Source organism: Channa argus, chromosome 1, assembly GCF_033026475.1.
Source record: "Channa argus isolate prfri chromosome 1, Channa argus male v1.0, whole genome shotgun sequence".
In the NCBI taxonomy this organism is placed as follows: domain Eukaryota; kingdom Metazoa; phylum Chordata; class Actinopteri; order Anabantiformes; family Channidae; genus Channa; species Channa argus.
The window spans coordinates 42141849-42166671 of record NC_090197.1 but is presented as its reverse complement, the minus strand read 5'-3'; the positions used below and the strand labels follow the sequence as shown (position 1 = coordinate 42166671).

Below are 24823 nucleotides of genomic sequence, written 5' to 3'. Positions count from 1 at the left end.
GAGGCTTTCACTGTTATTCTGCTACAATACATCATTTAACTTGGCATCATCCGTGATATACAGTATGTAGAGTCGGGTGAATATGAAATATAGGTCAGTGGAGAAGTACGTGCTCAAAATCTAGCCTGCACTCCACTGAGGCACTGACCTGTCACTGGCCAGTTTTACACCCTCAACTCTGATACTATTATAAGAATACACGAGACAGGAGGCTAAAACTGGGGAGCTATAGATAAGACAGTGTCTAAAACACTCTATGAGAAGGATTTTCGTGGACTTAAGCTTGTTGAATATAATCCAGTGTTTGAAAAGCAACAAAGCCCCAAAAATCACATATCACAGAACATTAGGCCAGCAGTAAAAAACAAAGCCCTGCCTCTCATACAGCAATTTAAAATGAACACCTTAATTCTGAAGAATGGTGTCTAATTTACTAATAGTACAGGATCCTCTATTTCCGCAGTAACATGTGAAGAAATTTGTTTAACAGCTCGTGATGATGTTAATCACTTACTCCTTATAGGTTACTGGAATTTTAATTGATATTTGAGATCCAGGGCTCTGATTAGACAGGCTCGTAAATAATGGCACATCAACTTCACATACAGAACTTCTTCTGCAACACAACAAGTAACTCCGGTTGTTGGTGCAATAAAAACTGCTTGAAAGTATTACAAAAAATTGTAATACTTTAGGTATAGTGTTGGAGTAGCAGGACTTGATCCAAATTTTTGTAGCACACAAGAAAATCAAATAAAGAATTCAGTGAAATAAGACATTTTTATAATGGCCTGGTGATTGTTCTGTAGTTCTGCACAAGAACTCACCCCGTCACCTCAAGAGATACTGGCTATGTTGTTAGACAGAAGGCTGCTGTAAGTGTACTTGGTGTGTTTATCAATGTATGAACCTTTGTTTGAGTGATGAAAAGTGAACATAGGCATCGACTGTGTGTATGTATCCTCTCGACTTCTCCTCCCTTCTTGCCTCCGGTGGCAGTTGTCATCCTGACGCCCTGGTGGTGGGTGCTGTTCCTATGATGACCTTGATGACGCCAGTGACTACGGCTGAGTAGACCCAGATGCCCCTAACACGTTTGGACGGGTCACCCAAGCAGTCTTACTGCATTCATATCACACATTTTGTTACTGTATGTTGGCTGATCAATATTTCATTTTTCTTTACCGGCTCTCAGCAGCCTTTACATTTCTGTTTGTAATGGAAGGTTCTTGTTCTTGTTACCTTGACCTTGATCTAATTACAGGTTACAGGTTGGGAGGTGGTGTTTTCATTTATAGTTTCATAATGTAGGCTTTGTGAAGCCTGCTCACGCTGGAACTGTGATTAATGGCTTTACAAATAAACTTGACCAGACCTGAACTATTGTGCTCTTTTTTGTTCCAGTGGTCAGTGCCAGCTTGCAGGGGGATGCACCATGCTATCTGTTATTTTTCCCTTTTATCATGATACTGGGTAGACATTAAAATAACCTGTTTTTTCGGGAAAGTCACACTTCAGCTCACAGTTCAGATTTTTTTTTTTTTTTAATTCCAGAAAGTGACCCACAGTTTATTCAATAATTTGTTAAGAGTGTATAGACAGCAGCAATAGTCAAATCTGTAATAGCATCAGTTCGCATATTGAAAAACAGTCTCATATTTATTCATATTTTATGTTCAGGGTTCAGAAAATACAGTGTTTACTGCTTGTTACTTTTCTTTACAAATAGCATTAATCCAGTTAATTAATTTGATACTGCTCAGTAAGGAAAACTAATTAGTCTAATTGTATCATAGGGCAAAGTGTCTCCCTCTGACTGACTGACCTGAGCGCACATCTTAGTGTAGATTAAACTCTTAATCAGTAAAGGTGGGAAAAATTCAAGCATCAGAGATAGAAGGAGAAAGAGCACAAAATGCCCTTACAGCGAGCTAGAAATAGCTTTGTGTTACCAAACTGTTATTAGCTATAAAACGAATGTCAAGCCGGAAAGCTAATGTCATGCTAGTAAATCTTATTCTGCATAACTTTGCCGCAGGTAAGCCATCTGGGAATGTGTGTTTGCTACTACACCTAGTTCGCCAGTTATGTTATTTTATGATTGTGGGAGAAACGTCAGTTTAACAATATAGTGTTTAAAGTTTTGCAACAACTTACTGTGTCAGACCATCATGTAATTTTAGCACCCAAACGCAGCTTTTTTGACCTTCAGCTAGAACAAAACGTGAATCAAGGCAACTGTATCGGAGGGTGCATTTTTTTGATCCCCTCTTCTCTCTCTCTCGTCCTTTTTCTTTTCAAGAGCTGAGTATTAGTCTCACCCTGTTAGAGAAGTTGCATCCTCTGCTCCGATGCTCTTCTCAATGTGCACATATTAAAGCTTCTGCTTAAAGTCTGAAAGCAGACCTCAGTGTACTTCTCTCCAAGCTCTCACAATGTTTTTTTTCTGTTTGGTGTAGAAGCCATGCACGGATGAGTGTTGTCATGAGTTACATCACCACATGTGGAAATGGGATAAAAGGAAACAGTATGTTCTTTGTCTTTGGATGTGGACAAACTATTCTTGTATCAGATGCAATCTTATTATCATGATGTTTTGCTAATTTTACAGATCATCCAAACATTATGCATAAAGTAGATTCAATTAGATATTGAACTCTTAATCTTCAAATACTGTATAGAAATCCTATATGAATATATTTCCTTAGACATTGAATCACAGAAGAAAACTTGGAGGATTATCAATCAGTTAATACACAAAGAGAAAAAACAACTGTATTCAAATTCATAGTGTATTTTGTTGGATTAGCTACCTCTTTTTTCTCTTCCTCTTTTCTTAACTCTCTATTTTATAATTTTAATCTTTTTAGGTTTTTAGTACAAATAAATTACCGACTTATTTGTAAAAATATGTTTAGCATTCATTAGTACCTAAGGCTTTTCATAATTGTTTCCAAACTAATTTGATCACGCATTCATATTCTATTAGACAATATGAATATATTTGATTGTGTTCTGTAATGAAGCAAAATTTTCATTTAGATACAGAGGAGCTGTTTTTTGGAATTCAAATTTACATATTATTCGTTACTCATCATTCTTATTTTCTTTCAAGAAACATCTTAAACAAACACGTGTTCGTTACAGTGCTGACAATCTTATTAATATGAATGTTTATTGTTTGTTTGTTTTGTTGGTTTTATTTTACCATAAGAGCTTATGGATAGCTTAGTGGGTACGGGACAGTATCTTTCTGTATATATCACATATTTTCATGTATTTTTTAATAATGCAAATAAAATTCAACAAAAATAAATAAAATACTACACTAGTGCAATTCTACCATTGTAAAGTTACAGTTGCTCTTATTAGCAAATTGAGGCCATTTTAACAGTCCAGCCATGTAAACAAGCCTCAAAATGAGTCACACACATTATGACAACCGCAAATTAATCTATGGAACCTTAAGTGCACACTTTATGATATTGAAAATAAATCGTGATAACAAAGTTGATTTAGTAGATTTAAGATATAATGCTGTTACCTGTGGCATTGGGTGGGCATCTATTGAAGGCCAGTTCACCTGAAGGTGTCCGTCTCCACACCATTGACACTGCATAGTCCTCACCACAAATCTCATATGGTGCTGAAACAAAAACAAATCGCTTCAGTTATGCAAAGAGCTTTTCAGTATTTTTTAAATATGATGCAACAATTCCTTCATATACATGTCTACACTGGATACTTCAGAACTAAGTGTGAGGACACAAAATAATGCTTCGAAATGTGTTAGAAGTCATCCTGGTCTAGAGGCCGACCCCAGTCTGACACAAAAACTGCATTAGTGCACACCTTGATGTTCAATGTCCTCCTGATCATTGACCTATGAACCTATGAACTTTCCTCGATGTTACCAATGTTTACCTTCTGATCTCTAGAACTCAACTTCCTCTTTTGTCATCTTCTTTGGTCAACCACTGCTGGGAGGGTAACAGTGGTGAACTGCTATTGTACATCATGTGCCTGACAGTCAAACTCAGACTGAGAGTCCAGACTCTTTTAAAATTATTTCATAACCCTTTCTAGCCTAACAAATAGTTCAGAATGGCACATTTCTCAGAATTTGGGCCTTCAGGACTCACATCCTTTTGTCATCCCATTGAAAGACTGCATTGTAACATCACCTGAAAATGTACCTGTAATCCAAGAAGTTCACATACCTCTGCCAGACATATTTTTGTGTGGCCAGATTTTGTGTCTGATGTAGTTTATGACTCGTGTTGTCGGAAAAACTGATACAATTTTTGGTATTTATGCAGAAAAGTTTGTGATACCAGCATTACTCTGTATGTATGTCACAGTATTTAACTTTTTAATTTATTGAAATATACCCATTCTTATTCAAACCTCCTCTGCATTTCCTCTTCAGGTTCTGTTATAACTGATTTTATATAATGAGACATGTCATTCACTTGATAGAGATAATTATCTCCCCTCTTTCATTCAGAGTCTCTGTCGACACTCAGATTCAAGACTTATTATCCTTTGGCTCACCTGGACAGCGTTGGTCACTGCACTTTCTGACTTCTTCTCCGTTGCCGTCACACTGCTGCCCAGTCACCGCTGCCCCCTGACACACTCGAGCTCGCCTCTGCCATCCGCCGTCGCAGGACTTTGAGCAGCCGCTCCACGGACCCCAAGGATTCCATTGGCCATTAGCTAAAACAGAATTATTGTTGGTTAGAAATGGAAACTCTCAGGGCATCCAATGATGATTTAAATAAATCATTAAATATATTTTAAACTTTTTTTTTTTTTTGCATCTAAAATATACATTTTAATGCATTTTTTTGTTATACACTCAGTTGGTAGATGTAGGTTGTTGTGGCAATCCCCAATCTAAAATGAACAATATCACTTTGAATATTCAGGAGGGTGTGTGTGTCTGTGAGTGTTATAGCTAAAAAACATCTCTGTGAGCGCTGTGATTATTCACCTCACTTTGCTAATATTAAAACACATTAATGCTGAAGATTCCAAAACCAGCTGCATGTTTTATGCGCTTGTAATGAACACTGTTAAATTGTGCATTAGACAAAAAAACAGATGCTCCCCTTCAGCAATGTAGTAAATCACATGCCCTTGTCTGAACAGAAAGGTACAACAACCTGTGAGCAGAAGAACACGCGCCACTCTGATTTTAACCTCTACTTACCCTCTTCCTTCACATGTGCGGGGCTATTTCGTGTCCTACAACTAACCTCTGTTGGGAGCGCTTTTGGAAGAAAGAAAAAAAAAGAAACCGCACTGACCTGTTGGCTAAAACTACCTGCAAGACATTGATCAAATCCCTGCAGATACTGAAGCCTGTATATCACATCTGAGCCGATGATTCCTCCGACAGATGCATGCTCATGTGTTTCAAAGAGCTCATTGTGCCAGCCGTACTGAAAAAAATCTTTCAATTTTCTAACGCATAACACCAATTCAAACCCTGCTCAATCCTTTATTGTAGTATTAGATAGTATTTTCACTTTATTGTGTTTTCAGTTTTTTCCCTAAATGCCTGTTGCCTTTTAGCACACGTCTCTATTATTGAAAAACATATCGAGTTTGATGTGAATTGTTTCACAAAGCGAAGCAAAGCCTCTAGCAATCATGGACATGCTGACTTATTAAATGATGACTTACATTGTTGTCTCACTAATGTTTGATCTCTCACCTTGGAAACAAATAAGAATTGCTAAATAGGTAGGCCTCATTAAATGAATAAATCGTATAAAGCAGCCTGTCACTGTGAGGCAAACAACAGCTTCTCCTGCTTCGTTTTTATAAGCGCAAATTAAATATCCACAGTCACCACCACATTTAGTCTTGTTACACAACATTGTTCCACTCACTTTCAAAAATATGAGTAGGTTTTTTTTTTTGCCACACAAACACCAGTAAAATACAGCAAAAAAAAAAAAACAAAAATCTACTGTTTTACGCTGCTGCATTGAAAATTGCATCAGGAGATTATGAGAGTGCTCAGGCCCTTCATATGATCAGACAATTCAAAGCCTGATGGAGACCACTAAGCTGACATCTTTGAGCCTCTAATACATGTACGGTGTTGACAGACAGTTTGGACAGCTAACCCTAAATTATGTGAAAGGCATACACTATATCTAAGTGGATTTTTTAAAATCCAATTGATAGAGCATGGTCTTAAACATTATTCTTGATTCTTCCAGCACAGCCTTCATTCTTGATACAGATCTTTTCAATATGCAACAGAAAGGGGGAAACCACGCAATGCAATCAAGCTCTGTGTTAAGGCAAGTTGATACTGATGATTATAGTACCCATGATTATAGTAATGACGGTGACAGTACGGGCCACGCAGTCTTTTGTCTCTGTCTTTCCCCTGTTTTAAATCATGTTTGTGAATTTAGACATCAAAGCGGATACAGAATTAAGAGGCTCAGGATTTTACCTGTGCAGTCAGGATTATGGCACTCTCTGCTTTCTGCCCAGTGACCACGACACTCAGATCCCCCATGGGCGGCTGCTGAGCACTGCCTGGTCCTCTGCTGAGTGCCATTGGCACAGGTCACCGAGCAATCGCTCCAAGAGCTCCACTCCTGCCACTGTCCGTCCACTGAGGCACCAACCACAACCCAACAAGCATGTCCCAAGTGAAGGGAAAAAGAGGGCAGACAGAAATGGGAGGAAATATTCAGATCACTCTTCTCTCTCAGATCGAAAGCCAATAAAGCAGACATTAATTGGAAAGCAAAAAATTACATGACTACTTGTAGATTTCGAAGAATTGTACTGCAACTAAGACCCCATTAGACCTATTTGTTTATAGTCTACAATTTTCAAAAGTAGCCGAAAGCAAAAAAGAAAAGAAAACATGAAAGTGTTTTTGGTATAATATCTTTATATTAAACCGTGTTCCATTTCCCCCGTCTGAGCTCACAGAAAGTGTTTGGGAATAAATGGTTTTCACTGGGTCTGTTACCACAGCAAAGCTAACATTTACTATGTGCAAAAACTCATCATCACTAATCTGCTTACCATTCACAGGCAATTCCGAGTAAGTGATTTTGACTTCAGTATTACAGTACTGACTCTCAACAGGATTTCCTCAACCACATTATTGTGTAAGCACTATTACTTCAAGGGCACCACGAGGCCCACATTCATTCAAGTTTTTACTCGCCTTTGCAGAACTCTATTATTAATGATTATAGAGGTACAGTAAACCAATATCATGCTCTAGAAGTAACTTTTTTATATTTGTTTTTGATTTTACCTTTAACATTGATCTTATTTTTATGTCTTTAGGGTGATAGATGATACCTGGACATAGGGCTATGTTGCAAAGCTTAGTCTGGGTCTCAGGTCCGTCACAGGCCCTGCCTCCATGCTGGGGAGGCGCACACATCCTAGTCCTAGTGCGGTGACCTCGGCCGCATGTGAATGAGCACAGGCTCCACGGTGACCACTCCTCCCATACACCGTGTACTGCGGGCACAGAAAAGGCGTCAGGCCTGATCATTATGTTTGTCCCTGCTATGGCATAAACAAACCCACAACAAACTGCCCTGAGCCATAAGTGGAGTAAAATCAATTAAAATAATCAACAAAACAAATGCAAATGAAACACTCAGCACACAGAAACTGTGGGGCACAGGCTCCACCTCTGTCAGTTAGTGTTCTTTAACTTGCACACAACAACAATAAATGCTATCAGACTAACCATGCTTCATCCAGAGGTAAAGGTACAGAATGTGCAAAAAATGTCAATCTTTCACATGGCAGTTTCACACGTACAAACAGCAACAAGCAGACTCCTAACTTTTAAACCCGAGGTGAGGGTGAGGAGCAGCAGGTCTGCACAGTGTTACAGTTTGTTGAGTCAGATGATCTTCAGGTTAATGTAGGCCGACAATGGTTCTGCAAAGCTGCTGTTACACCAACATAGTAATCATAATTATACACAAAGTGGACAGCACATGCTCTTGTTCCAGACCTCTGAATAAGCAGCCATATTTTATTTTGTCAGGTAATTGGCAATAAAGTGACCACTCAGACTAAATATCAGCCTAGACAGTCCAATTCCAAAAGGAAAGAAACAGGCTCATTGGTATGTTTTGCACATGTTTCCTTATCAGATGTAGCCATATGCCTGAGAAATTAGAGCAAAAATATTTTAAAGGTTATTTATTTTCTCTTAGCTAAAATCATTCTAAATCCAATGTGGGACAGTGTTGTTTTTGGACACTTTGGACATACTGCCAAACATACTTTTTTAGCACATTCATCACTTAAAAACAGTGCTATTGATACATTTATTTGGTGTTTCAGTTGCTTATTAAAACACTTTAAAACTATGTTGTTTTTTTTCTCATTTTAATTTTAAACAATAGCTGGCAGGAGGCATCATTCCTACTGCATTTTGGTTTGTGTGTGAGCTTAACGGGATTCTGGTTGACAGATGGTGAGTCTTCATAGAACTGCGGAGAATATTTGCTATTGGCTCAAAGTTTTACTTTGGAGAGGGAAATATGGAAATCTGAGAGGCAGACAGACGTAAGATACCTCCTGTCTTGTCTTGGCCCTTCGCACTGTCCTTTCAAATGCAATGTACACAGTGATATGAAATGATAAACACAGTTCTTTCAAAAAGAGCGGTTTAACCTCGGATATTAATTTCTGAAGCTTGAGCTGACTTCTTGATCTCTTTGATAAAGTGCATTTACTGACAGATTTAGGGGTTCAAAAATGAATTTAGAAATTGTATCAAACCCCTCACACAGTAAATATCTTTTAGTATTAGAAAACAGCACGCACAGAACTGAGTCATAAATGTAGATGTGAGTGCTGCACTGCTTATACTGAACTTATTCAGGTGTTTCCATATTACAGTGGAGCATAAAGGGTGAAATTTATACAAACTGGTGGTAAACGAGTTGATAGGGGGCTTTTATCATCTGTTGATTGCAACGAGGATTTAGGACCTAGGAAAGGAGTCAACCTACTTTGTCCACAAGGAACTTGTGTAGGGACTTCAACTGTCTGCAGTACGGAAACAGTTTAGATCTCATGATCAGTTGTAGAATTGTTGGATCTTGGGATCAAGCTGATGGTCCACCATGAAGCAAGCCACCGTCTGTCCCAGGCCCTGCCTCTAGGTGCTGCTTTGATGCTCTTAACTAAGTGTCCCGTGGTGGCTAAAGCATTTACTTTGAAAATTTGAGTTCAAAACTAGAAATCACATTTAAAAATTGAAAAGAAAAATGGAATAGTGTTCTGTGTCTTTGTGTGTTATTTATCTTAACTATGGCCACATTTTACAGGGAGCAATTGTATTGTGCTGCTAGAGGTGAAATTCTTGGACCAGAACAAGATAGTGGTCAAAATAAAGCCAATAGTGCTTTTATTGACTCTTGGTATGCTGGGGTTGGCCTTCTCATATCATTCCAGTGGGTTTTAACCTTTTACTTTGTTAGCCTACCTCCAGTGCTCAATTGTATTCACCATAAAGTATTTTTAATATTTTGGTACAGTGCCGTTTTCTTGCCCTAGATCTGTTTGATGAAGCAGACACTAACAACTACGCACTCTGCTACTCATAGCGATGCATTCCAAGGTAGTTCAACTCTGCACAACACTGCACTTGGATGTCAGATTCGCACAATAAAGAAATAATCAATAGTAACTGGAAATGGTTTTCATTGCAGTCGGACTTTCTGTTTAATGAGAACTGGTTTCAGAGTCCTTCAGTTGCAAGTTTAGGGATTCTAGTTAATTTATAAAATGTCAAACAGCAAGTCCTATCTAAAAAAAGTGTTGTTATAGTCGGGAACAAGGCTGAAAGCATGATCTTAATTATGTTCTTTGTACTCTTGAAATTACATAAACTTTGAATGCTCCCCTAAAGTTTTAGTTTTCAGGTGTAATTCAAGGGTAATTTGTTTATATTATTGGGCCAAAATTAAATGTCTAATAATTATGGCATTGCATTATACTTTTGTAAATAAAAATGACTTAATTCTGTACTTAATTTCGGAGTTGTCTTCAATTTTTACTAATTACCAATTACATTTTTTATATTAGTCAGTTGTGTTTTGTTGTTGTTGTTTTTTTTCATTATTTGTTTTTATATGATCACCATGTCAATTTATACAAGACACTCACGGTTTCCTGCTGATACAGGTTGAAGGCCCTGCTTTTTGGCCTATGCAACAACCTAATACAAAATATAGAAATGTACTACTAGCAACTGTTATATATATATATATATATATATATATATATATATATATATATATATATATATAGGCTTTAAAACGGTGGCTTTGTGCAGTTCTTGCTGATCTACAGACATGCTTGTTATAGGAAGGAAGTATGAGAGTATGGTTGTCACTGTATGTAGGTAATACGTTGCTGTATTCTGAAAGAAATCCATCGCTGTGTAAATATCCGGTAGAATAGTTTAGTGTTTGAAAGATCATGTGCATGTGTCGGCATGGTTTTTATTAGCTAGTTGCGCCAAAATCAGCAGTGAATGATTATTTCACCCAGTAAATTTTTCTTTATTGTTTTTGACAACGCTGCGTTCACTGACACAGGCTATAGTTTCTCACTTGTTACTAGTAACATTACTAAAAAGGCAAAATAACCTTTGGCGTATTAATTGTAAACTGTACGACCCTACGCTACTTACTAGGAAATGTCCATAAGCATTTGCAGTGATGTAAGACTTTAGAAATATAAACACAAACAAAATAGATAGTGATTAATTACTAATTTTGAAAATATAGTATGCAATATATATATATATACATATATATATGTATATATATATGACAAGATGGAGTGAAATCATGAACATTGCCATATCTGCATTATCCATAACTGTGCTTGGTATGTGAGTGTAGATATTAACTTACTCCTGTAAAAGAACAAAGAGCCTTGATCTGTGCTACAGTATCATAACTTCACCCTTAATCTGTATTGGCATTAAAAATATTGGCACTGCATAGGAAGGATGTAGCCCACCCTATACATGAAAACTAAATATTAACATGATATTATGAGAATTCCTATAGACCGCACTGCTTTTCTTCTGAAGAGTAACTGCAAGAAATCAGAAGAAGAAGGCAAAAGCCATGGGATCTGCAGGTTAGGTTGTAAAGGAGGATCGGTCATTCAAAGTGAATATTTAACAAAACAGAAGTGTAACTTGGCAGGTTCACTGTGTTGGATGAATTGCACCACAACTTGTACGGGGGCCCAGAATTTCTAACAGCATGCTTGATCTGCAGCCTGCAGCACCAAAGCCATTGTTCACAGATGATGTGGATTTTTCACTAATGACTGACTATAAGCTAAGGTTTCTTTCAGACTGCAGTCTTGTGTCTTCAGTTCGAGCACATTCTATTTTTGAGATATCCTTCTACCCCGGCGTACTACAGATATTTAGATCTGTCCGCCTTTCAGAATATTACTGTACATATAGACTCATGTGGCACCAAGCCAAGGAGGATTGCTTTTGTTCCAGTTTGCTACTGTAGCCTAGAGGTAACTACACTATGTCACTTGCTTTTTCAGGAAGATTTGAAAAAAAAAAAAAAAAGGATTTCTATGATTCCAGTTCTAGGTTTTTTTATATAAGTGAAGAGATAAAAAAATCTTTCAGCTATTACAGGCAATGCAATTTAACACTGCTGGACTGTAGTACATTTTATATTTCAAAACCCACAAACTAATACAATAAATGAAGAATAGCAACATTTCAGAAAAAGACCCTCTGATGCTAACTTTTCTTTTGTTATTTCTCTAAAAATGAAAGTTGTAAGAGTTATACTTTTGTGAGAAAAGTAAAAATTGCTTTGACATTTTGCCAGAGTTTTATGGCCCAATTATTTTTCGATAAGTGTTTCTACTTTATTACATGAAAGAAAGTTCTGAGTGCACAATGAGCCACGAGCAAACGCCTCATGTCTGCATGTCCTCAGATAAATCAAGAACAATAACAAATTCACATGGGAAGCTCTGTCAGTTCTGTTTCTAAATTAATAACAATTCTTCATGGAAATGAATGCATGTACCTGGAATTGGGCTATCAAGCCTTTTTTTTCCTTGAGAAACAGGAACTGTAAAATGGAGGTTAATATTAATGGCCAGAGAAGAGTCACACCAAGACTGGTATTTAGGCAACTGTTCTTTTGAAATGAGTCATTTTCTTTTGAGCTCATAGAGTACTTAGTGCACAGGAAGAGCATAACCCTTACGAAAACTGCCAACTTCCCACTTAGCATGCCATGTCTAAAAATGAAACACAGTACATCATACATCAGACTGCTGGATGAAGCTTGCCACATTTTTGATCAGTCATAATTACTTAATAATGTCTGATGTAGCCACAGAAGCACTACACAGTGTTCACAAATATTTTCAATAAACACATTACTAACTCAACGTATTTGTCCGTGTAAACAATCTCAAAATGGATAATGGTGACTTGTTTAGAATGCACGCTGTCTACCAGATGCACACAAACAAACACTAGCGCACTGCAATCACCAGACAGAAAAGCATCTGATGCTGATACCTGACAACCAGTGACTCATTTGCCATGCCATCATGTGTTGAGGAAGAAATGCCTTACAGCGTATTTGAAGAAATGCTGCCAAGCTATTTTAAAATGCACGGCTGACCTTCAAGGAAATGAAGCTGACGACATATCAGTATCTACTGCTCCCCGAGCTCCATGCAGAACCATATGTCATTAAATCATTTCAATGCTGATGAATTGTCTTACAGTTATATGAAATGGCAAACACAAAAGTGATCATGATTACCAAAAAAAAAAAACCACACATTCACAAAATAAACATCAAAGAAAAAAGCATCAGATTAATTAGAACTGTATTAATCATGAAAATACATTCTTAAATATACACATTGAGAAGTTTGTTAAAACACAACAACACATTTCCTCCCATATAAACAACAAATGAGAAAAACATTCAAGAATCTGCGACTAACACTACCTGGACAAGGGGCAGTGTTATTGCAAACCCTTGATTCTCTTAAAGGGCCGCTGCAGTGTGTTCCATATGGTGAGACACATGTTCTTGTTCGCACCTGCGACCCTTGACCGCATGTTACAGAGCATGAGCTCCACTGGGACCACTCCTCTGCACCTGATTCACCTGTGTGGGAGAAGGGTGACACTAGTTAAATGCAGCAGTATGGTCCTAGGCAGGGCTAAAGTGGCAGGGTGGGGCAAAGTGAGCTGGATTGTGTAAAACGTTGGGGTGAGGTGGGGCTTTTAAGATTCACAAGAACACCGTTGACAATCTGTACAACCTTCACGTGATCTTCGATAAATGCATAATTGGCAGCTTAGCTTTATTGATTAGTACTTTATTTGAAGGCAGCTAGTCCCAGCTAGTCACTGAAGGAAGTTGCATTAACAGCGATCTTTATAGTGTGAGAATGAATAGGCCTTTTTCCAACAAATTTGAAGGTGCATTTATACAAAGATCACAGACAAGGTGTAGCTGTGATTCTAAAACTCAACAGTAGACATTAGCAGCTGTTTCACTTTATATTTAAAGATAATTCATGCATTTCACGTTTAAACAAAGTGACAAAATTGGCATAAACAAAGAAAATTTGGTAAGAACATGGTGGCATGCAAGATAGACGACATCTGAGAAAATAAAATGGAATTTAATGGGTGTTAGTTCAGAAAGTGGTCTGAGATATGGATTCACTTGCACTGCAGGAAACTATCTAGTTTCCTTGACAACAGTGGAGCAAATTCTGTTTTAGATGGTGGTTTCAAATAATTTTCAAATCCATCTTAACTGTTAACTCCCAGGGGTAGAGGAAAATGAGAAAGTTAGCTGATTTTTATTCAGCAGATCACAGCCATTTTCATACGTAGAAATGTGGCTGAAAGCAGACTGTTTTCAATTTATTTAAATTTCAATTGTGCCCAGAAGAAAATGCAACATGTATTTACAGTAAGCCTCAGAATGAAAAGGGATTCGGTTTCCATGGTCCAGGCATTTCAGCCTAAATGGACGTTTTGGCCAGCAGATTTGTTTGAGGTTTGACTTCTACAGACAAATTGTCATCAGATAGTATAAACATTTATTAGAATAGGACGAGGAGCGCCGTAATTGTTACATTCATCTCAAAATGTTTTTTGGGTTCAATTAAAAAGCTCAATTAGAAAATAAATACATAGCATTGGGCCTTTAAATCTTCATAGTCCAAAAATGCAGTAAAATATCAAAAGGCCATGAAATGCTTAATAAAAGTGTGTGTTGTAATGAGGCAGTAGGGTGATTTCCAAAGCCATGGTAGCCTTTATGAAAAAAAAAAGAATAAATTATTTGGTGACATGTGAGTGGACAATCAAATCTCTACATCAGAGAAGTCACCAAATAATTGATGTTTGATTATGTTAAACCCTCAGGTGAAGTATTCTTTCTCTTTGAGGCTTTCTGCATTAGAGGAACAATTTAATACAATTGCAGCTCTGAATACATTTATGTCATTGGAAGCCATCAAATCATATTAGAATTTTCAGCACATTAGGCTTTAATGTAGTTTTTCAGCATGTAGTATCAAGGACACATAGTTTAAGCCAAATAGGGAGCTAAACCCTGCTCTTAATTTTGCAGATCATAAAATAGATTGAAAGGTGGATCAATTTGTTAAATGAGGCAGTACAGGTACAGTAAACTGTTTGAGAATGAGAAACAGAAAAGCACAGCAATGTTACTTGACAAGGAAACAACATACCTACAGCGTGTGTAAAATGGTGTTTATGATCATATGTTAGTACTTGTATGTATGGAGGGTGTGTCACATATGAAAATCATAATAAAAGAAGTCTGAAAACAATGACAGCAATCTAAATGGAAGAACACATTCAAAAGGTAAAACATTGCCCCCCTCCCAAAAAAGAAATTCAAAAACAAAAAATGAAATAAATGGTAGAAACATCTTATGGTATCTAGATCTAAACCCACCCACTAAAATCAAAGTCGTTTTCTAGATAGAAAAAAGTTACTATTAAGGAAAACATTTACGTTTTTTCTTGAATTTATTGTCACTTATTCCATTTCTAAAAAATGCTAAGGTGGTAGGTTGCCATTAAGAGTTACTATAATTTAAGCTTTTTAAATTATTTGATGCTACTCTTGATTAGGCCACACAGCGTCCTTTTATCTCTAAGGGCAGCATCTATCACTTCAACTTTATGCCAAGTATGTGTTTCATATTTGGCTGAAGGGGTGGGTTTTTCATCGAATGACATTTAATTTATCACGCCTTGGAGGAAATGATTAACTACACCAGGGCCTTAGTTTTAAACTGCTGTTTAATTAATGTTCTATGAATATACTGTATGAGTAATCCACTTGCCAACTCACTATCTGACAATAAAACAAACAGACCCACCAAACCCAATTATGTACTATATTCAACGCAAATACTCAGAGAAATGGGAGATTTATCTTCCTAGTTCATATGTCGCAATAGAGAATGGATAGGAAAGAAATAATAATGCAAAACATTTCCACTTAAAAGGTGCAATACAAGAGAGAGCATGCATGATGAAATTAAGTTTAGTTAACAAAATAAAGTAAGGAAACATAACTATTGTATTACCAGTTTGTGCCATAAATTTAGCAGACTCAGCTTGCTCCTGCAGGGCCTTTGTGTCATGAACTGATCTTGGCCGCTGACTTTTTACTGTATGCTCTCCGATCATTCCATATTCTATGGGACAAAATAGAGGTTGATATGAAAGCTAGGCTTAAACATGATCTGAGAACAAAAGCTTATTACATACTGTTTTTCAGGATGTTCGAAGCAACTGCAGTACATGGCTAGAAACAAAGACCACACAAGTTTGTATTTACTTTTTTGCTGTACTCTAGGGCATAGAACAATGCAACGAATTTATAAGGGTGAGTTGGAAGTATTAATTGAGCTTGAAAGCACAGTGTAGACACATAGCAAACATGCAAATAAACTCACATTGATTTTTAAGACTAACACTTCAACAGACCAGCTCCCTCCCTCCCACCCTCCTGTACGCCTCAAAAAGAAAACAAAATTAAAATGAAAGTAAAAATGTGTAAGCCATCAGAAAGCCACAGAGGAGGAAGGGGGGGGGGGGGGGGAGGGGGGGGAGGGGGACATAACATGCTATTGATCCACAGTTTCTTCAACAGTTTGTCATCTTTGCACTTTTTACTTTTGGTTGACCCAGTCCAAAATATTATGAGCCTTTTGTAAAATTAGACAAATGTATTCTGAGCTGTATTTATTTCGATGCATGACTTCTTTGTTGCCCATAAAGGGACAAAGAGACAATGAGAACAATGTTCTGAGCCACACTGAGAAAAGTGATGCCAGCAATGTTGCATTTAGGCCATGATTTGCATCAGCTGGTTTAAGTAAAAGTGACGCACTGTAAAACAAAGTCAATATTTTACTTAACTTGCTCATGCAAATAGTTTTACAAACCCTGTTTAATTAAACGACTAGCGCTCCTTTTTGCAGTGTGGTCCTGATGAGGTGATGCATCAACAACAAACTCACACATAGCTCATGTTAGTATCGTAGACAATACAATGCATTAGCCATTGATAGGGAGGATGTTTCAATCATTAGTGGTAATACAGTTTGTAGCCTCAGTTTACGGTGTTCATTTCCCTACAGCAGACTGGAAGCCTTGAAAAACTGACCTCCCTCACAATGAGCCGTAGAGGGAAAATAAGTCGTCTTTTCTTATCATGTTCCGCTAAAAGCTAAAATTTTAGGACTAATTATACAGCAAATCACTTGACTACAACAAATGACAGCTGTTTGATCAGCGCACCAGCCTGCTGGCATTAACAAAATCAGATCAACAAACATGTTCCATTGGATTATGAAAAATAAATAAATCAAAACACTCAGCTACAGTCAAACCTCCCTTCCCAGTATAGCACCAGGAGAACTGTGTTTGTGTTTACATAAAAAAAAAATGTGAATATTAAGAAGGTATTCTGAAAGGACAGAAAGCCGCCAGGAAGAAACAAACATCACAGCCTTTTGATGCTGATTGAGATCTTCAGAACCATGACTGCAGAAAGTAACAAGCTTTAGAAGCGTGTTCAAAGGTCTTTGCAGTATGATTTGATCTTGTCCACATCTGCGTGGCTTAAATTAAGCAGAAAGCACAGTGTGAACTCTTTGCCGGACAAAGATCGTGCAGGTACACTGATGGTCGGACAAACAGCGGGCAGTTGATCTACTATTCAGAGATACTTTGAAATGTTATCTCTTTACTGTGTTTTATACCCTACCCTGTGGTGTCTTCGATCATGAACCAATTGTCCATTTGGCAGAATAAAAGAGCTGTCTGATTTAGTCAGCTTGAACGTCTGCTACTTTGCAGGAAATCATACAAAAAGCAGGGCACACTTCTTATTAATGAATTTAGTCTGATGAAACTACACACTAAAAGCTATAAGACATCATACACTAGCACTTTCATGCCGGTTGGCTCAGTGGGACTGGCGAAATATAGACAATACCTCCGAAATTGCAGCACTTTCTCTAATGCCTTTACTTTGCAATAACAATCAATGGTAATCATGCAGAAAAGATTATAAATTCAAACCACTAAAGACACAGAAGCAACAGTATTACTTGTTGATATACTGAAAGACGTAATTCATGCCTACATTTTTTTTTTTTTATATTTACATTCAAAAGTAACAGAAATGGACAGCAACAGTATCAGCGAGGACTTACTGTAGTGTATCTGGTGCTGGTACATTCCTCACCGTCCTTTGTAAACACTAATCAGCTAAGCTTAACAAATTATTGATTATAAATCTGTCATATACCTACAATGATTTGTTTAACTCAACCTATTAAACAATGATATTACTCATATAGTCAGTCACACTTAATCAAATGTAGTTCTCACAAACACACAATGAACAATACACCAAAAGCACTGCAACATTAAAGATTATTAAACTGTCATTAAGCACAATGTCAGTGGGATACTTAGATGGCTAACAATTAATTTAGAAGACCTACTGTATGAAACCTCACAGGTTTTGAAGGATTTCAGTGTCACCAATTCATGGTTTCATGTTGTAAGAACCTGAGGTGGAAGGATTTCAAGCCATCAGAAAAGTCAGAAGTAGGCACAAACATTAAATGGAACTGCAAGGATTGTATTCATGCCTCTGGCTAAACACAAACCAGAATTAATTTAACTAGAGGGACAGGCTGTTGTAATTTGTTAAAACATCTCTTTTGCATGGTAGAAAGTACAGGTGATGCATGTAACGTGTCATTTGTTCTGTTTGAGACAGCAAAGTTTTGAAGCTTTGGCCAGTATTCAGAATTTTTGCTGTATGCGTTTTAAAGAAAATTAAGTTAAATTTTTATGAGTTGTATGTCCTTCAGTGAGGACTAGAGACGCATTATTGATATCCATCAACCATCAGGTTTCAACAAGAAAGGAGAGACAAGGCCATTCACAGAAATCCATCACTGTTGACTTTCATGAGTTTTGTGAAACGAGTGATCCATTCGCTTTGTGTACATGCACATAACCTTGATGGCATATGTCGAAGGCATGGTATGCATTTTGGGCTAGGAAACAACATTTGCATTTCGACAGGTCATATTGTGTTCATTAATTTTAGCAGGATTGACAAAAGTGAGGACGTACATTGTTGCTTTTCAGAAACACACAATACATTTGTGTAGGAGGAAAAACCGTTGTAAAATGGGGAAGAATTGGAAAACTTTGGCAGACAAATCACATTTACATTGACATTTAGTCATTTAGCAGACACACAAGGCAAGCAAAAATCAGTCAAATCAGCAATAATCACACTTTCAAAACCTGACGGCTCTGAAGCAGACAGCTGTTTTACCTTTTTTTGTTTTTCAGTCATCTAAATTATAATAATCATATGGTAATTGCTTTCAAAGTTCTTGAAATGTCTGTAGAGCACAGTCAGTTTACATTCTAGTATGTTATAGCATGAAATTAAACATAACCGGGGGGACATTTGGCATTAAAAATTTACAGAGAGCAGTCTTACAGGCTAGTGTGTCTGTCAGATTGTGCAAATACTGTAATTAAAATGGCAGCAGTGTTCAGGGCACTGTATTTACTGAAAGAGCTGAGGCTAAAGGCCATCATTAATATCTTAACCTGCCATCATGTACTTGTACTTTTTCTTTCTTCCCCACCTTCCTAGACTCATCCATTAGTCACAATAAACAATTATTAATCATACAATTTCTTGATGTCTGCAGTTTAATCCATTGTTATGATTTTCTATAAATACATAACATTCATAAACAAAAAATGTGGCCAAAAACATATGGTGCTCGGAAATATGAATTACCCTGATTATTGGGAAACCACACAGTAAACATAAATATAGAATACAGAAAAAGAATGAATTTAATCTAAAGCACACACATGCAGGCACACGAGCACAACTGAAATAAAACAGTACACATTGAGTTTATTGTGTTTTACAATTTTCAGGTTCCTAATTTGCTAAAGGAAGAAGCGGAACTAGCGCTCCACTCAGTAATGCTTTGCAAGATCAAACCTGAAATTACTTGTAAGTAAGCAAGTACAAAAAAACCCCCCATCTTTTTAAAGGTGCTAGCAAAGACTGTTTTCTGCCACCATGCTGTGCCATCATTTTTATAATCGCAGCCATTTTGCCATGGATTATCAACAAATCAAGTCAGTAATAAAGAAGTGCAAAATAAGATTAGACTCTTTTGAGCAAAAAATCCTTCCTCTCAACTTTCAAAACCTGCAGTGATTGGGTGGCTAGTCTTGTGGGTAAGGCTGCTTTGCAAGTTGATCTTACCGTGAGATATGTCTGGCCGCTCTAAAAAGGAAGGGAAAATAACTCTTTTGTTTCAATCAGCTTTGGAAACTGATCTCCAGGGGTGCATCTGTTAGCAAAGCCAGCACTGCATGCAGAAACAGAAACAGCAATGGCAGCTGTGGAGGAGCCAAAACAATGAAAATCCTTGGCCAAAATGTCCACTAAATTTTCTAGTGGCTATGCAGCTGCAACGAACTCATTACCACTGGGATGTGACCCTAGCAGGTGACAATAAATGAAGGTTATCAGCATGGTAGGGCTCAGAATTCGAGGCATCAGTGTTACTATGTATGTGCTGTGGCCCACACAGGCCTTCATCACAGTGTCAAAGGTGTACAAATATTGATAGTGCTGGACAGCATTTTCCCATCCAAGCCAAACTATTTATGTGAGCCTGATTTGGTGGGCTTAGACCTTATTTTTGACCCATCACAGCATACTGATGCCTTCAAGCCTAATTAGAGACCATATTTGCAAAGATTTTCATGCCTGATTTAATTAATGTCCTGCTACCAAAGCACATGAACTACACATTAGAAACAAATAAAAACTCAGGACACAATCAAAGCGAATAAAATTTCCCTGGGCCCATGACCTTTGTCATCACTGAGGCTTTGATGCAGTGCATGCAGGGAATTTTAAGTTTAACCACTGGCAGTAATCATGCCACGGAGAGTCCAATAGAAGACATTTTATTTCCAGGTTCATCTTCACTGTGTGGACACTTTCCATGTGTAATTTTATTGAAATGCAGTAAAAGCCAGACCAGTGTCCAATGACTGATGTGTCTAACCTTGCATGAAATGAGCCTTTACTCAGGAGCCCCCATGAGTGGCTTCTATCAGGTGTGCGCCGCTTACTGCCCTCCATGCATTCCTGCCTGACTGACTGACTGTCACAAATGTAGCTCTTAATGAGAAGCACTTCATTACCGCTGCACTTTGAAGAGTGTAAGTTCCCAAAATAGAGACATGCATTCAGTTCGTGCAGACCCGGAAGAGGGACACCTCCCGACTCCTTTCTCGTCTTTGATGCTTTTCTCAACAGCTGACCTGGTGAGGCTGGCAGATGTTTGTCAAATGTAGTAGTACTTCTGGATTGTAAATAACTTAAACTACGTTATTATCCATATTGGAAAATCTGTTTTAGTCATGAGTCACAATTATTATGGAGATACAGTTTTACATTTAAACATAAAGACAATCACAGTGTGAAGTGTGAATACATGTACTATCATTCAAGTGTCAAACTTGTTTGTACCAATAGTACCTGTGGTTTTGTCAGTTTCTGGAGGTCTTTAACCTAAACACCAATGCAAAAAAGTTGAGAAGCAGCTTTTCTGGTTAAAAATTTACTTTCTCTATAAATACCGAACATAAGAGTTAATAACAGTAAAATTAACAAAAGTGGCAACAGCAAATAAAAGTTACAATAACAAAAACACATTTTACAGATAAACAAAAGAGCAGTCAGTTTATGCAACAGAGCAATGCATTGTAAAATTGTTACATAAATACATAAAATCCACATGTATCCATACATTAAATTATGTTTCTATTAGGTTTTATTTGTTCCAAATTTTAGAGGCAGGAAAGTGCACTTTATTTTCTCAACACGTAGTTCTCACTACATATCAGTGTTTCAGACAAAACTGAAAACTACTTTTCAATGTAAAAAGAAGAAGTATGAAGATGATATTGACGATGATTATGATTCGATGAAGATGCATCGTAGTTTTTCTAACACATGCACTTATACATTCAAACTGTCAAACTGTATAACTCCTTGAGAAATGGTATCTTATAACTCTACTCCCATGTCCTCCATGTTCCCCCTTTCAGCTATTATAGACAGCCTTCACTATTGGTGGGACCATATGCTTGAGCCAATCTAAAAAACTCAATTAGTCCTTCATTAAGAAAATGAGGGGGTTGCGCGGAATCAGATACAAATTACAAATTGTCCTCTGAGACATACAATTATCCATCATATTCCTTCTGCCATCTGTTTGCTTCCTGTTGACTCTCCTAATGGCTTAGATTGAAGCCAAATTAGAATTCTGTGCCATTGCCACTGCACCTCATTGAAAAGTCATGTGAAGTCGCCTAAAAATGGAGTCAGTGTGGCAAGACAAGAATACTCAGAAATACAGTACAGTCTGTTGCAAGTGGAGAAGATATATTTTGTATTACTGATGTGTAGGCAAATGTGAGCTGCTGGAGATTGCTTTGATAATTTACAGCACAATGCTAAATCATAACACTATTGAGCAGTACCTCACAAAGCAACCTAGATGGAGCTCTGACGTTATCAAAGCACTGCATCAAGAAGCCCTGTTGCTGGGTGCCATGAGCAGATCGTTCCTCCTCTCTTCCATACACTTCAGGGAAAAAGCCTCAGCTGTTTGTTTTCATATTATTTCAACTCATCCAAACATGTATAAAATCAATCTCTGCTATAACAAAAGCCACAAAGTTTAGATGCTTATTGCACAGGCTGAACAATATACCTTAATAAATTGTCATAGCATGAGACTCAAAAGCATTATCCACATTACTGTAGTTGTAAACAAATGCTTGCTTACCAAGCATTACACTTCATTTTGGTTTAAATAAAAGGGTGGAATATAATGAAAACAATAGCAACATATGAATATACTAATTTCCTTGTCATGTATTCTGGGTTCACACAAAGATGTACCCACTGCATGATAATGTGAGCAATGTGTCGTGCTTTCAGTTCAGCTGCATGATGCTATCAGAAAATGGATCCGCCTAAGCATTTTAAAGTGAAAGCAATGCCAAGATTGCAGCTTATAACTTGCAAAATCAACAGCCTTTTTCAAAAAGCGACACTGTTGAACCACCCGTGACTAAAAGTGGGGGTGCTGCAGGGACACAACTGAAAGGACCACTGTGCACTGACAGAAACAAGGATGGAAATGGCTTACTAATGAAAGTAATTCAGAAACAGAAGCTATGTTTCATTCATAGTATAGAAAGTACGTGTATAGAAAGTAAGTGTTTCTTAAATCTGGGACACTACTCCTAAAGCATTTAATCAAATATCCTCTTGAAAGTTTTAGTCAGGTTTTAGCCTCTCTCTCTCTCTCTCTCTCTCTCTCTCTCTCTCTCTCTCTCTCTCTCTCTATATATATATATATATATATATATATATATATATATATATTTTTTTTTTTTTTTTTTTTTTTTTTTTTTTTTTACCAACAGGATGTACGGTTGTAAATTTTGCATAATTATCTTTTGGTATGCTTTACTACAATGCTCCTGCAGGGACACTGGAAAACTATGGAGGCCGCTCTTGGCAGCAGTATAGAAATGCACAACCCCAGTAGATGACCTGGCAGTAACACACACTGCCAAGCTCAACGCCACCATGCCAAGCAATGCATCTGTCAAGTGAGAAACATGACACATTTTTTAGCACCTTTGCAACAGCAGCCAATTTTCAAAGAGCATACCTTGTCCTTTTCTGAGCCATTTTGCTTGGCATACCAAGTTGTGACCTTCGATTTAATAGAGTCATGGTTTGGCGTCCATGGACATACTTCACTAATAAATGGAAAATGATACACCTATGAAATTAAAAGAGCAAAACACAATATGGACTCTGTAACCATGGAGGCAAATGTAGTCTGATGACCATATTTTGTGGCAAGATAAATCATTTCCAACAGCCACTAATGAGACTTTCATAATTCATGCTGTCAGCCTTTCCACAGCACCAATCATGTCTGATCCTTTTGCAGTGGTAAAATCCTGTGCTTCAGACTGCCGCCCTGCATCTATCAGCACAGGGAACATTGTGTCATATGCAAGTTAGTCATGAAGAAGATGCCTGCAACATGCCCTGTCTTGGCTCATTGGCTAAGCTCATGTTAAAGCAAATATGCTCTCCAAAATAATTACAAGGACACAGTGGCGATGCTGAAATATTCTGAGACAAGAGCACAACAGCCGCGCAATAGGATTTTTATTTAATGGATTCTGATGCCATGTCTGGCAACATGACAACCATCACAGTTATTGCAACTTTCAAAGTCATGCATGGCTGCAATGTGTTGCCATTACAGTTTGGGTTTTTATAACTAAGGACAATGTTAAATGGATTATTCGCTGCTGAACTTCATTCAGTTCATGAATGAGGTGCTTTATTCAAACTTAACCAGATGACTTAGAACATCAGCTAAAGGCTAAACACTAAATACAACATGAGCTGTGTTTGGTGTTTATACAGTGTCCTGCTTCTATTACAGTAGAAGACCTGTTTTAGTATTGAATCTTTTCTTTAGTATGAGCAACAACAGAGGGGAAGTCCCAGAATGTCTGTTTGTGTGTTTTTATTTTAAACTATGGTGGGATGCCCTCTGACCTTAAGTGTTTTCTCTCCTTTATTTAAAATGCTGTGTAAAGCGTTGAGGGAGAAGCAGAATTGGAAACACAGGAGGGAAAACTCAGCAGGGATTCAGTCTCAGGGTAAAAGGAGCATTTAGTTCAAGAGGCATGGGATTTAGCCACCTGACAATCTATGGAAACCCACAACACTGCAGCAAAGTGGCCTCATGTCATTTTAGCTTTTGTAGAAATTCTTTTCCAATCTTTCTCAGTGAGTATTTCAACTGTATTTGTGAAAGAGTAAATAGAAGAGAATAGACAAATGCCAGACAGGTAAAGTGTGAGAGCGAAATGTCATCTAAACGCCTGGTTTCTAATCTGGGGTTCAAGCCCCCCTTCGAGGTGCCCCAGAGATCAGAAGGAGGGGTGTCAGGCTTTGTCTGCTTTGTCTTTGTGAGGTTGTCAGCCTAAGGTGGTTTGCTGAGAAGGAAACAAGATACTGTACTGATT

At 37.5% G+C, this 24823-nt stretch overlaps 1 protein-coding gene across 11 annotated transcripts in view; it reads right to left on the bottom strand.

Moving 5' to 3' along the window:
* Positions 1 to 24823, bottom strand: part of adgrb3 (adhesion G protein-coupled receptor B3) — a 107541-nt gene that overhangs the window by 45908 nt on the left and 36810 nt on the right. For 7 of the 11 annotated variants that reach the window (XM_067522935.1, XM_067522955.1, XM_067522899.1 and 4 more), the window contains exons 3-8: positions 15691 to 15801; positions 13053 to 13214; positions 7351 to 7515; positions 6479 to 6643; positions 4555 to 4719; positions 3545 to 3646 (exon numbers count right to left, since the gene is read on the bottom strand). In XM_067522935.1, the coding sequence (XP_067379036.1) occupies positions 3545 to 3646; positions 4555 to 4719; positions 6479 to 6643; positions 7351 to 7515; positions 13053 to 13214; positions 15691 to 15801 (870 nt within the window). The remainder of the gene's footprint in view (positions 1 to 3544; positions 3647 to 4554; positions 4720 to 6478; positions 6644 to 7350; positions 7516 to 13052; positions 13215 to 15690; positions 15802 to 24823) is intronic. The other 4 variants (XM_067522942.1, XM_067522962.1, XM_067522963.1 and 1 more) reach the window with 4 other exon arrangements.